Here is a 13,819-nt window from a genome sequence, read left to right on the forward strand (position 1 = left end):
TCCAGTATTCCTTCAGCAATTAGACCTATCCCGCACCCTGAGGAACTCCCTACTCCAGTTTTTAAGGGGTTTGTCTCTTCTGAAGATGAAGGAAGTGAACATGGTGAGGAGCACAACTGGACCATCTGTGTGGACCTCAAAATGGTCAACTTCTTGCTTGGACAACAGAAAGGCTTTACCAAGTAAAGTGGTACCTCAGGTTAAGTACTTAATATGTTCCGGAGGTCCGTTCTTAACCTGAAACTGTTCTTAACCTAAAGCACCACTTTAGCTAACAGGGCCTCCCACTGCCGCCGCACCACTGGAGCACGATTTCTGTTCTCATCCTGAAGCAAAGTTCTTAAGCTGAGGTACTATTTCTGGGTTAGCGGAGTCTGTAACCTGAAGCGTATGTAACCTGAGGTACCACTGTACCTGAATAACAATGGCTTGTAGATACCACTGGGAAACCAAAATAGCAGTCCCTTGTGTGATCCTTGGGTTCTCGCCAAACCATGGGACCTCCAAAAGGCATACTCTTCCGTTTTCCTTTTGTCCAGTCTCTAAGTATTTCCTCACAATTGTGACAAACAATATGCGGAGCCCATTTCTTGCCTTGGTGGCCCAGGGGGATTTCAAAATAGCTGTTATAGGCACGCCTCACAAACGCTGTTATATTGCATCTTTGACGAGGAAGTGCGTAGCAGCCACATACATAACAAAAGGCCTCAGGTTTGTTTACACATTTTTGTCTACTTGAAGAAGCCATGGTCTGATTTGAAAAAATACAATTATTTAGGTTGCAAAACTATAAAAATAAAGAAAAATTAAGTTTGCAAAACAATAATTACTATTTAGTGAGGGTAGATCAATGTGTCAGTGTCCACAAGGCAGCATACTGGGTTCTTCCCCACTCCATTTCATCCTCACTAGAACCCTGGGAGGTAGGTTAGTAGGTTGTGGCGAATTTTGTCGCTGAGCGGGGATTTGAACCCTGGTCTCGCAGGTCCTAGTCCAACACTCTAACTGTTACACCAAACTGTCTCAGTGCTGTCACTTATTACAAACCTTCAAAATTCAGCCTAAAACTTCAATATTACATTTGTTAGCCCAGAAATGGAAACAAGAAGAAATTCCAACGAAAGAAGAATGGCAGGCGAAATTAATGGACTATGCAGAATTGGACAAAATGACAGGAAGGATTCGAAACCTGCGGGACCAGAGTTTCACAGAAGATTGGAAGAAGTATATGAATTATTTGAAGAGCAACTGTAATCAACAAATTACGCTAGTAGGACTACAAGAAGCTTTGTAAGGAGAAATATACAAAGTGTTACAAAGTAGAAAAAGATAGAGATATTGGTTATGAGTTTGAAATGTAATAGGGAAGATAAGAAATGCATACTGAGAGATTAGATTGGAAAATTTTCAGACAGGATTGATGGAAGTCAAAAATTTGAATAAGATGTAAAAGTATTTTTAATTACTGTTGAAAATAATGTTAAAAAAAACTTATATATATATAAATTCTATATTACATGGTAAAATTCTAAGTGCACGTTGTCCTTTCCCTTACAATGAACTCCATTTCCATTCCATTTTAGTATCACTCCTTCTAAGTATTCTAACTGCATGGCTGAGTATTTTTCAAATACGAGATAATTAGTTTTAATTGTACCCCATCTTACTAGATGCTCCACAAAGCAGTTGCTGGGGAGTATCTGATCGCCGCCTCCAAGGCTGCCCAAATAGTAGAGATTCTGAGTGTATTTGCATTTAAGAACAAATTCCTACCCATGCTTAGGGTGGTATCCCACCTGGTTCATCCATTCGTCATCTTGGCTCCTTATTTTCTTGACTTTACTCACTCACTCCAGCTCTCCTCCAGTGTTTGGGCTACGAGGCTGATAAACAATTAGAATTTGTACATGCGGAAGGTTTGCTGCAGATGCAAGGAAGTTCTGTGTGGCAGCCCGAGGCGGCAGCTATGGCTTCATTGTCCAGATGGACACATTCCCCACCTTTTCCTGCGATTCTGAGCCTGCAACACAAAGCATCACAAACCTGTATCAAAGCAGCAGGCACATAGCTCAAGATGATCTTTCTTCTAAAGTCTAGCACAAATGTGGGGGGTGGGAGAAAAACCTGGCAGACTAAAATAAAATGACCCAGAAAAGGATGGAGATGTAAGCAGAGTTTAATAAAGGAAAGAAGCTCATTGTTGAAACATCTCCACTATATAATAATAATAATAATAATAATAATAATAATAATAATAATTTATACCCCGCCCATATGGCTGGGTTTCCCCAGCCGCTCTGGGTGGATCACAACAGAATATTAATAATAAAAATAATAAGCGATAAAACATTAAAAACTTCCCTTCAGCTGTCTTCTAAAAGTCAGATAGTTGTTTTTTTCCATGGCATCTGATGGGAGGGCATTCCACAGGGCAAGGGCCACTATCAAGAAGGCCCTCTGCCTGGTTCCCTGCAATTTCTTCTCGCAGTGAGGGAACCGCCAGAAGGCCCTCTGAGCCTCTACAAGCTGATTTTCATGAAACTGGCGACCAAGGATGTGAATGCTTCAACAGGCCTCAATCACTTGTCATAACTGTGGTTCATACAATTTTTCAGGTTTTTCCTCTATCTAAGGTTGCGGCCGTCAGCATATCATAAATGCATCAAGATTATTGACAGCACACCAAAAATAATAAACAAATCCCTATAAAGTCTGCCATTGCTTTCTTATTTTAAATATTGTTTATAAATCCATCCGTTGCTTATTGTAGGGGAAAGCAATCTATGAAAGAAAGCAAACTATGAGAGATAAAGGGAACTGTTTACCTACAGAGATTCAATGAAACTGAGTTTCTTATTCGGTTTTTTTGGTATTGCGCCTGGCTTTCAGCTGCGCATAAATTTTGACATCTGATTCAGAATTATACTGGGAAGAATAATAGTCAGAAAATCCATCCCGTTAACAGTGAATTGGAGACATTTTGGTTGCTGATGCCTCAGTACCGAAAACTGAAAGGGACTCACATTGAATTTTCTCCATTTAGCCATTTCCAGGGTTGACCTGGGTCTCTTCTGAGACCGATCCAGAAGTCATGGTTGCCAGCGAGACGCTTCACATACTCCTTTGAAGACCAGAGAAAATGGATGTTAGAATTCTGCCCTGCGCTATTCACAGATAAGAACTTCGGCCAGTAAACACGCAGGCACACGTCAACATGTCAGATGAAAACGTCAGCAAGTACACCTAGTTGATAATAACAGTCATGGTTGCCATTAATTTGATTGTGAATTGATTTTAGAATGAATTGATTTTGGAATGCATTTCAATTAATTGATTTTGATTTTATGTAAACTGTGTTACTTTTATTGTTGTTAGCCGCTCTGAGCCCAGCTTCGGCTGGGGAGGGCGGGATATATGTAAAATTTTATTGTTTTTGTTACTATTATATACAGTGGTACCTCAGGTTAAGTACTTAATTCGTTCCGGAGGTCTGTTCTTAACCTGAAACTGTTCTTAACCTGAAGCACCACTTTAGCTAATGGGGCCTCCTGCTGCTGCCGCACCGCCAGAGCACAATTTCTGTTCTCATGCTGAAGCAAAGTTCTTAACCTGAAGCACTATTTCTGGGTTAGCAGAGTCTGTAACCTAGAGCGTATGTAACCCGAGGTACCACTGTACATTAATAATATATGCATTCATTTCAATGCGTTCAGTGGGGCTTACTCCCTAGCATGTGTAACGCAGGAGTGGGCAACCTATTTTTCTTTCAAGGGCTGCGTTCCCTTTGGGGTAATGTCTTGAAGCCACATGTTTGTTGTGGGTGGAGAGAAAGCCAATGGTCACAGAGTCGTAGAGTTGGAAGAGACCCCGAGGGTCATCTAGTCCAACCCCCTGAAAGGCAGGAATCTCAACTCAAGCATCTATGACAGATGACCATCCAACCTCTGCTTAAAAACCTCCCTGGAAGGAGAGTCCACAACTTCACCAGTGCCACTCCCTTCTCCCAATGCCCTTTTCTCTTTTGCCTTCCTTTTCTTCACTTCCCAGCGGCTGCCATGGTGTATATACGATGGTAGATAATCCTATAAACCTCCAGCTCATGGACCCAACTAGGCCTGGGCCGGGTCCTAATTTCCCCGTGACTCTGTTTGGCCCAACCACACCCACCTGTTATATCCTTGGCTTTATCAGTTGGCACCTGCAGAGCCCTGTGCCCTTGCTCCCCAGCTGTCAAAGTTGCCCACAGGCAGTCAGGATTTGAACTCTTTGCCAGATCCACTCCCCGCCCCACCCAGCCCCTTACACACACTTATCGGAGATCAGTGGTGCATGCTCTGGTTATCTCTCGCTTGGACTACTGCATTGCGCGCTATGTGGGGCTACCTTTGAAGGTGACCCGGAAACTACAGCTAATCCAGAACGCGGCAGCTAGACTGGTGACTGGGAGCGGCCGCCGAGACCACATAACACCGGTCTTGAAAGACCTACATTGGCTCCCAGTACGTTTCCGAGCACAATTCAAAGTGTTGGTGCTGACCTTTAAAGCCCTAAACGGCCTCGGCCCAGTATACCTGAAGGAGAGTCTCCACCCCCTTCGTTCTGCCCGGACACTGAGGTCCAGCTCCGAGGGCCTTCTGGTGGTTCCCTCCCTGCGAGAAGCAAAGCTACAGAGAACCAGGCAGAGGGCCTTCTCGGTAGTGGCACCCGCCCTGTGAAATGCCTTCCCACCAGATGTCAAAGAGAAGAAGAACTACCTGACATTTAGAAAACATCTGAAGGCAGCCCTGTTTGGGGAAGGTTTTAATGTTTGATGCATTACTGTATTTTAATATTTTGTTGAAGCTGCCCAGAGTGGCTGGGGAAACCCAGCCAGATGGGCGAGGCATAAATAATAAATTATTATTATTATTATTATTATTATTATTATTATTATTATTATTATTATTATGCCTTGTTGAACTCAATGGGATTTACTTCTTTTTCTGCAGAATAATATTCTTATTGCTCGTGGGCTTTGCATGATATGTCATATAAACCAGGAGTTTAGTGAACCTCCTTCTTTTTTAAGTGAAGCAGCACCAGGAGTAGGAAATTTAGAGCAGAGAAATGACAGGAGTGGGGTTTTTAAAAAATGTGTTATTTTTATTTTTATTTTTATTATTTTCCGTGCCCCATGTGCTTTTTCGCCTGGTAAGCAAGGATTTGGGCGGAAATGATGCTGAGTGGGAAAACAGCTGTTAGGGGGAAACGGATACACACACACACATTCTTCCTTCCTTCCTTCCATCATTTCTCCAGATTGTCTCCAACACCAAAGTCGCTTTGCCCTTAAAAGCAGCCACTGAAATTCTGCAAGATATTCAAGGTTACGATGCGTAGTTAACTTCATAGATAAAGTGACTCGTTTCATCATGCTGCCTAAGAGGGGACGAGCATCACCCCTTCGCGCCAAAGGACCCCTCTCTTACCTGCTCTTCACTTTCAATCCTAGCCAAGGTGGCATTGTGGGACTCACAGTAGCTTCTGCTGGAGTTCCAATTCCTTTTCTTCTTCGAAAAGTGATAGCACTTTCCCGCATAGCCAATCCAGTGATGTGGACATGGTAGACCGCAGAGCGCGGAGGGAACCAGCTGATGACCCGGTTGCTTGGCTTCTCCGGGGGCTGTCACTGTGGAAGGAATAGAAAACTGGGGTAACCTGCCCAAACCACCCATTTGGAGAGGCATACAGTGGTACCTCAGGTTACAGACGCTTCAGGTTACATACGCTTCAGGTTATAGACTCCGCTAACCCAGAAATAGTACTCCTGCACAGCCCTGACCTCGCCACCTTCTCAGCGCCCAGATCGACATGGCATTTTACCCCCACCAATTTCTTCTAAAACGCTCCACACAAGCGTACATGTGAACAAAAACATAAAAAAACGACATGTGGCCATAGCTCAAAAACTTGACCTGATTGAGCAAACCCAATGTGATTTTTGGATTCAGCGCATCAGATTCGTCCTAAATCAACTGAAAAACCACAGACAACAAATTTGTTGTTGACCAGTGTTATCTGGGCGCTGAGAAGGTGGCGAGGTCAGGGCTGTGCAGGAGTGTCAGATAGGCTCTGCTGGTGCATCCGCACTGCTCTGACCTCACCACCATACCACCCTCTAACCCAGGGGTCAGGGACTTTTTCAGCCATGGCCCGGTCCACTATCCCTCAGACCTTGGTGGGGGGGGGGGCAGACTAATCAGTGGTAACTCGGGTTACATACGCTTCAGGTTACAGACTCCGCTAACCCAGAAATATTACCTCGGGTTAAGAACTTTGCTTCATGTTGAGAACAGAAATCGTGCTCCGGCGATGTGGCGGCAGCGGGAGACCCCATTAGCTAAAGTGGTGCTTCAGGTTAAGAACAGCTTCAGGTTAAGAACAGACCTCCGGAACAAATTACGTTCTTAACCCGAGGTACCACTGTATTTTTTTTTTTTTTGGGGGGGGGGGGATGAACGAATTCCTATGCCCCACAAATAACCCAGAGATGTATTTTAAATAAAAGCACACATTCTACTCATGTCAAAACACCAGGCATGCCCCACAAATAACCCAGAGGTGCATCTTAAATAAAAGAACACATTCTACTCATGTAAAAACATGCTGATTCCTGGACCGTCCGCGGGCCGGATTGAGAAGGCGATTGGGCCGGATCCAGCCCCCGGGCCTTAGATTGCCAACCCCTGCTCTAACCCTCTGGCTAAGCATCTCTTTCCCCCCAATGCCAGATGTTCCCACCTGTGGCCAAAGCACATGGTCTCAGTGTGTCCTTGTAAGAATATGGATCATTGAACTCCTGATTTGGGGCAAGGCTGTCAGACATGGCAGTGGCTGAAAGCCAGGCAATAGCCAAAGTTCTGATTTTGAGAAGCTGGCTGAAGGCATGCAGCTACCTCAGACCCAAGAGGGAAGAGAAAAAGCTTAAGGAAGTAACACTGAGGTTCAGAAAACTTACCTGCTATAATGGTAATGGTAAGCGCGATGACCAGGAAAACGAGGACGCCTATGAGAATATCTTTAATTGATAGGCATTTCCAGATCTTGGGAGATGCTACAGTGGAAAGAGGAAAAAAAAAGAACAGCTAAACTCATGAGCATTTGTGAAAACTTAAGGCTGGATCAGGCCTCCTTATAAGGGATCATGGGGGAAAGTGAATCCAGCAAAAAAACAAACACTGGATCTGCTTAATCTACTCAGCTCATTCATTCTGGTCGAAAGGCAGAGCAGAGCAGAAGAATCTTTACTTGCATTAGCCATTAGCCATAGCAATAAAATGTACTGAAGATAGAGGTAAAAACTTAACTATAGAAAATACATTCTGGAGGTTTACATCAATAATCAAATAACAGATCTTATTCTAATTTCCTCCACTAAAAACCTTACAGTTTTTGCTGTCACCTGATCTGGCCAAAAGGAGAGAAAGCTGTAGTTGCTTTTAAGTTATAGTGAACGGGAAACAGAGCTTCATTTTATACAGAATGGCTTGGAAGATGAAACACAGATCGAAGAAGAGACAAGCAGTTCCTGCACTGCTTCTTGCAATGAGGGCTTCAAAACCAGGCGTATTTTGACTGGAACCAACTGGGACAAGGAGAAAGGGGAAGAAAGCAGAGGGCTGGGTGGCAGCAGGGCAAACCAGGCTTGCAAGAGAAGAAGGTCTACTGTACAAAGCGAGGCGTACATCTGAGCAGACATGGCCTGGACTGTATAGTAAGGCAGTACAGTGGTACCTCTGGTTGCGAACAGGATCTGTTCTAGAGCCCTGTTCACAACATGAGCAGAACGCAACCCAGGTCTGCGCATGTGCGTGTCGCGATTCGCATCTTCTGCGCATGGCGTCATTTTGAGCGTCTGCGCATGTGGCGAAACCTGGAAGTAACCCTTTCCGGTACTTCCGGGTTGCCGTGGGATGCAACCTGAAATGATTTAACCTGAAGCAAACGTAACAAGAGGTATGACTGTATTAAGAACAGAAACAATAGCCTCGCAGGCTGAGAGACCAGTGCAATGCAGAGCTATAAGCAGGTCTTGAAGCCAAAGGGCTGCCATATAAAAGCAAAGTGTTTAGGCGGCACCTGCAGAACAAAGACTTGGAGCAAAGGAGATGCGCGTACCTGATGCCTCCCTTTGCTCAAGGTCAACATGCGGGTGGGGAGAGTCCAAATGCTCTTCCTCGGATTTTGATCCGGCTTCCATCTGTCCTGTAGCCATACAAGGTAAAGAGACTGTGCTCTCGCTCCTCTCAAGAAAAACTGCGCAGAGTTGGAAGGGACCGCGAGGGTCATCTAGTCCATGCGATGCAGGGATGTCACCACTTGTTCTCCCAACCCATTTGAAACCATACCGGACCCTGCTTAGCTTCCCTAGTGGATCTTCGCAAGGTTCTTAAGCAGAGCTTGGAAGGCCATCTGTCCTGGATGCTTTAGCTGAGATAACTGCACTGCAATGAATGCAACGACCCCCCCCCCCAATTGCGGTCACTGCCACTACTGTCGCCCCCACGTCGAGACCCCCGCGCTCCCGATTCGCTGGTTTTTAATCGCCGTACCTGCACAGGTTGGCCCGTGTGTTCTGCACGCGCTTTCTCCAAGAGCAAAACCGACGGGAGATGTCCGGAAGAGCTTGGCAATTTGAATTTGCGCGCAAAGGAAAGCGGCGCGCCGGATTCGCTGCGGGGTTTCCAATTGCAGCTCGTCATCCTTTGATAGGAGGAGCTCCAGGGCGGAGGAGGAGGAGGAGGAGAAGTTGACGCGGCGCCGTATGTCACCAAGTGGGGTCGCCTCCGACTCCTCTTTGCCGGCGGCTCGAGGGCGCGCAGGGCAGCAGGGGACCGAGCGAGCGAAGTGCTGGCCGCCTCCGAGCGCCGTCCATTTCGGCCGGGAGAGAGAATCGACTCCGACTAAAATGCACCCTGACGCCCAGAAAAGCGCACAGGCGGGCGGATGAGTAATGGGAAGCGCTGGTCTCTCCTCGCCTTGCTCTGCGTTGGGTGGCTGATCTCGCAGCGCTATGCAAGAAGCATTCTCGCCCAAGTGTGTGTGTGTGTGTGTGTGTGTGTGTGTGTTTAAGTGACCTGTGGGTCTCTCTCGTTGCTGGACTGCAGTTCCCAACACCGCTGTCCACTGGGCATCCTGACAAGCATAGCTGTCAACTTTTCCCTTTTCTTGCGAGGAATTCTATTCGGAATAAGGGAATTCCCCTTTAAAAAAGGGAAACGTTGACAGCTATGCTGACAAGGGCTGCTGGGAGTTGGAGTCGAACCGCATCTGGAAGGTCGCAGAGGTCCACCCCCCCCCCCCCCCCGTCTAACGACAGACTTGCCTCTTTGTGTGGGGAAATACTGTATGGGGTTCCGCGTGTGTGTGGCTGTGTGTATGTGTTAGTAATGAGCTGGGTCCTTTATTCAGTGTCATGTGTCCCTCTGCTTTTGCAGACTCCAGCTACGGGAACCAGTGGGGTGTGGGGGTTAGAGTGCTGGACTATTTCCTTGGATGAGTCAAGGATGGGGAGTTACTGCAATGAAAACCATGATAGCAGTACAGTGGTACCTTGGTTCTCAAACTTAATCCGTTCCGGAAGTCCATTTCAAAACCAAAGTGTTCCAAAACCAAGATGCACTTTCCCATAGAAAGTAATGCAAAATGGATTAATCCGTTCCAGACTTTTTAAAATAACCCCCCTAAAACAGCAATTTAACATGAATTTTACTGTCTAATGAGACCATTGATCCATAAAATGAAAGCAATAATCAATGTACTGTGAAGTGAAGCCTTGCTGACTCCTGGCTTAGAGTTACAGAAGAGAATGTGGGCTCATCCCATATGGGGATTTGAGCCAGCAGACAGCACAATACAACAGTACAGTGGTGCCTCGCAAGACGAAATTAATTCGTTCCGCAAGTCTCTTCGTCTTGCGGTTTTTTCGTCTTGCGATGCACGGTTTCCCATAGGAATGCATTGAAAATCAATTAATGCGTTCCTAGGGAAACCGCCTTCAGACCAGGTCCGGGGACAGTCTGTCCCCCGACCTCTTCTGAAGGCTGGGGGGGGGGGGGGACAAGGGCTTTTCTTCCCACTGCCAGCCTTCAGAAGGCTGTTCTGAAGGCTGGCGGTGGGAAGAAAAGCCCTTCTTCCCACCTCCCGCCCCGCAAGCTCCGGGGACAGGAGGGCTTTGCTGCCGACCGCCAGCATTTTAAAAGCCCCTGCTGTCCCGGGGCGATTTTAAAATGCTGGCGGGCGGGAGCGAAGTCTCCGCTGCCCCGAGGAGATTTTAAAATGCTGGGGGTCGGCAGCGAACGCTTCGCTCCCGCCCACCAGCATTTTAAGATCGCCCGGGGCAGCGGAGAAGTCTCCGCTGTCCCGGGAAGGCAGGCGGGGGGAGCAAAGACTTTTGCCCCCGCCTGCCTTCAGAAGAGGTCCAGGACCTCGTTCCGATGCCCGGCGGCGGGGTGAGAGGTTCCCGCCCCCCGCCCCACTTCGGAGCAGCGTTCCGAAGCGGGGCGGCTGGGGCAGGTGTTCCCGCCCCCCCGCCCCGCTTCGGAGCAGCGTTCCGAAGCGGGGCGGCTGGGGCAGGTGTTCCCGCCCCCCCGCCCCGCTTCGGAGCAGCGTTCCGAAGCGGGGCGGCTGGGGCAGGTGTTCCCGCCCCCCCCCCCCGCTTCGGGGCAGCGTTCCGAAGTGGGGCGGCTGGGGCAGGTGTTCCCTCCCCCCCGCCCGGCTTCGGAGCACCGGGAGAAGCGATCTCCCCGCAGCCCCTTGCTTCAAAAGAGGTCCGGGGGCAGCGGGGAAGAAGCGCTGCGCTTCCCGCTGCCCCCGGACCTCTTTTGAAGCAAGGGGCTGCGGGGAGATCGCTTTTCCCTGCAAACCCTTGCTTCAAAAGAGGTCCGGGGGCAGCGCGAAGCGCTTCCCGCTGTCCCCGGACCTCTTTTGAAGCAAGGGGCGGTGGGGAGAAGCGATCTCCCCGCAGCCCCTTGCTTCAAAAGAGGTCCGGGGGCAGCGGGAAGCGCTTCCCGCTGTCCCCGGACCTGGGGCTGCGGGGAGAAGATCGCTTCTCCCCGCCGCCCCTTGCTTCAAAAGAGAAGACCCGCTGTCCCCTGGGCAAGCTTCGTTTTGCGAAGCAAGCCCATAGGGAAATTCGTCTTGCGAGGCAACTCGAAAACGAAAAAACCTTTCGTTTTGCGAGTTTTTCGTCTCGCGAGGCGTTCGTCTTGCGGGGTACCACTGTATCAGCATCAAAAGAACAACAAAAACAAGGAGGGATGGCATCAAGAGAGCAGCACGGCTTCAAGTGAAGGATGGCTGTGTGACCAGCCCCTTTTATGGGGTCTCCCAGGGTCACGGCCACCTACCTGGTCACCCGCAGGGGGAGGGTGCTCCAGACCAGGTGTGACAGGAAGTCCTCCTGCAACTGAAGTAACATTCCCCTGTGTGTCCACTCTGGGAAAACAGGAAGTGTTGTACTTGACTGCTTATGTTACATCCCACATAAGTTGTTCAGCTTTCTTTAGGAAGATGCCAAAGTTGAGCTTTTTTAAAGTAAAAGCCACAGGAATTTTTCACCTTTGGAGCTTTCTAAAGCATTTCTGGCACAATTTAAACCCCACTGCCAGTTTCCCAGGACATTTGCCCAATTTTCGAAAAATTATCCAGGACGCCATTTTCGGAGGAAATTGGGTCGTATGGCATCCCTATACAGTGGTACCTCGGGTTAAAAACACCTCGGGTTACAAACACTTTGGGTTACAGACTCTGCTAACCTGGAAGTAGTACCTTGGGTTAAGAACTTTGCCCCAGGATGAGAACAGAAATCGCTCACCAGTGGCTGCAGCAGGAGGCCTTATTAGCTAAAGTGGTATCTCAGGTTAAGAATGGACCTCCGGAACGAATTAAGTTCATAACTAGAGGTACCACTGTATAACACAGGGGTGGGTGGCGAACAAGATGCAAGCACCCATTAATCACAGCCAGCATGGACAGGGATGATGGTAGCCATAGCGCAACACATTTGGAGGAGACTGTGTTTACTAGCTTTAACACGTTTTTCATTCATATTTCATCGTGATTTTTAGATTTGACAGATTTGCTGCAAATCCACTGATGTGCTGAGGTGCACCTTGAGGCTGTGGCGTTGTCATCTTGCGCTTTCCAATAGGCACATTTTCCTTCTCCAATGACTTTCATCCTGCAGCACAAAATACAGAGTCAGGCAAGGGTTAAATGTCTCCCCTACAACAATAAATTGGTATTGACAAGTTAGGAGAATGCAGCTCAATTCACTAGGCACCTGGAACGCATGTGAATAGCACAGTGGCAGAGTGTTCCCTGTTGGCACCTGCGGTGGGCGTGCACAAGCCAGGGGGCACATGGCGTGCTGTGGGGCAGGGTGCAACCCCTGCCCACTGGAGCAAAGCGGAGCTGTGTTGTGTCTCCTGCCTGGCCGTAAAGTGAGGAGCTTGGCCGGCGGATCCTGCCCTGCTTTGAGGGGTGTACTCGCAGCACCCTGCAAGCCCAGCACTGCTCTGCGAGACTGGCAAAAAGAATCGGAATCAGAAGAATCTTTATTTGCATCAGCTACAGCCACAAAATAAAATGTACTGAAGATAGAGGTAAAAACTATACAAAATACATTTTGGGGGATTACATCATCATCAACATCAACAACAACACAACAACAACAATAATCAACAACAACAACAACAACAATTTATTTATACCCTGCCCTCCCCGGCCAGAGCCGGGCTCAGGGCTGCTAACACCAGTAAAATTACAAAAGGAACATAATGGGGGGGGGGCAATTTAAAATACAGGTTAAAATGCCATTTAAAATGCAGCCTCATTTTAAAAGTAGCCGATAAATCAAGACCATAAGGGGAGGGAAACATAAGGGTCAGACTGAGTCCAAACCAAAGGCCAGGCGGAACAGCTCTGTCTTGCAGGCCCTGTGGAAAGATGTCAAGTCCCGCAGCGCCCTAGTCTCTTGTGACAGAGCGTCCCACCAAGTTGGGGCCAGTACTGAAAAGGCCCTGGGCCCTAGTTTATCTTATTCTAATTGCTCCCCACTAAAAAACCTTGCAGTTTTTGCTGTCACCTGATCATCTCGATCTGCTAAAAGAAAGCACACAGTAGCAATGGCTCAGCGACCCGGCATGGACAATAATAGAGGCGTGATAGCCTCACTCCTCAAATCTTTATAAAGAGTGCAAACCAGAAGCACGTGAGCCACTGACTCTATACTGCCATCTTGTAAAAATGGTGCAGGGTGCCATGAGCTGTTGTGTCCTTCTCAAGGTGCCCTCGAGCTCATGACACAGCAGGGCATTGTAAGGAATGCACCCCCCCAAAAAAATACCCCTCAGCCCCCCTACACTATGCCAGCATGCTGTTCTCACAGTGGGAAGCCAGATCTGAGTGCAGCACCACTCTGCCCACTTGCAATTCCTCTCAACTGGTTGCCTCTGACACTGAAAGTAGAACATAGTTATTGTAGCACCTGCTGTGATCTGAAGCACTCCACCTGCAGGATTTCAAATAAATTGCATTCTAAACTCCCATTTCAGGGGAGTTGTGATTTTGTTCAAAATTATGTTGCTTAGGGAAGAAGCTCTTTGATAAACAATTATATACCGAGCTGTCTTGGGAAACATTTCATTTTTGATTATCAGTATTTATGGGAAGGACTCACGTCGCAGTGTCTCCATTTAGCCATTTCCGGGTCTCTCCCGTCCCAGGTTGGATGCCAATCCAGTAGCTCCTCTTCATGTCATGAAGTTTACAATAAGCC

General features: G+C 47.9%; 1 protein-coding gene across 1 annotated transcript; it reads right to left on the bottom strand.

Annotated features, from left to right (window-relative positions):
- Positions 1-1,799: 1,799 nt before the first annotated feature.
- LOC144327047 (C-type lectin domain family 2 member D-like) lies at positions 1,800-9,201 on the bottom strand. Its single transcript, XM_077925198.1, has 6 exons — positions 8,592-9,201; positions 8,158-8,244; positions 6,998-7,093; positions 5,469-5,668; positions 3,024-3,121; positions 1,800-2,020 (listed from the first exon to the last, which is right to left on the bottom strand). The coding sequence occupies exons 2-6, from the start codon at positions 8,237-8,239 to the stop codon at positions 1,876-1,878; spliced, it is 621 nt and encodes a 206-aa protein (XP_077781324.1). The 5' UTR covers positions 8,240-8,244; positions 8,592-9,201; the 3' UTR covers positions 1,800-1,875.
- Positions 9,202-13,819: the final 4,618 nt, after the last annotated feature.

This window comes from Podarcis muralis, chromosome 2, assembly GCF_964188315.1.
Source record: "Podarcis muralis chromosome 2, rPodMur119.hap1.1, whole genome shotgun sequence".
In the NCBI taxonomy this organism is placed as follows: Eukaryota; Metazoa; Chordata; class Lepidosauria; order Squamata; family Lacertidae; genus Podarcis; species Podarcis muralis.

Bases quoted from the DNA above. Each gene is read 5' to 3' on its own strand.
- LOC144327047 (XM_077925198.1), bottom strand. From the start codon at position 8,239: ATGGAAGCCGGATCAAAATCCGAGGAAGAGCATTTGGACTCTCCCCAC. The intron at 7,094-8,157 runs GTACGCGCATCT...TTTCCACTGTAG, and splicing joins TGAGCAAAGGGAGGCATCAG to CATCTCCCAAGATCTGGAAA. The intron at 2,021-3,023 runs GTGAGTCCCTTT...TTTGTGTTGCAG, and splicing joins CTAAATGGAGAAAATTCAAT to GCTCAGAATCGCAGGAAAAG.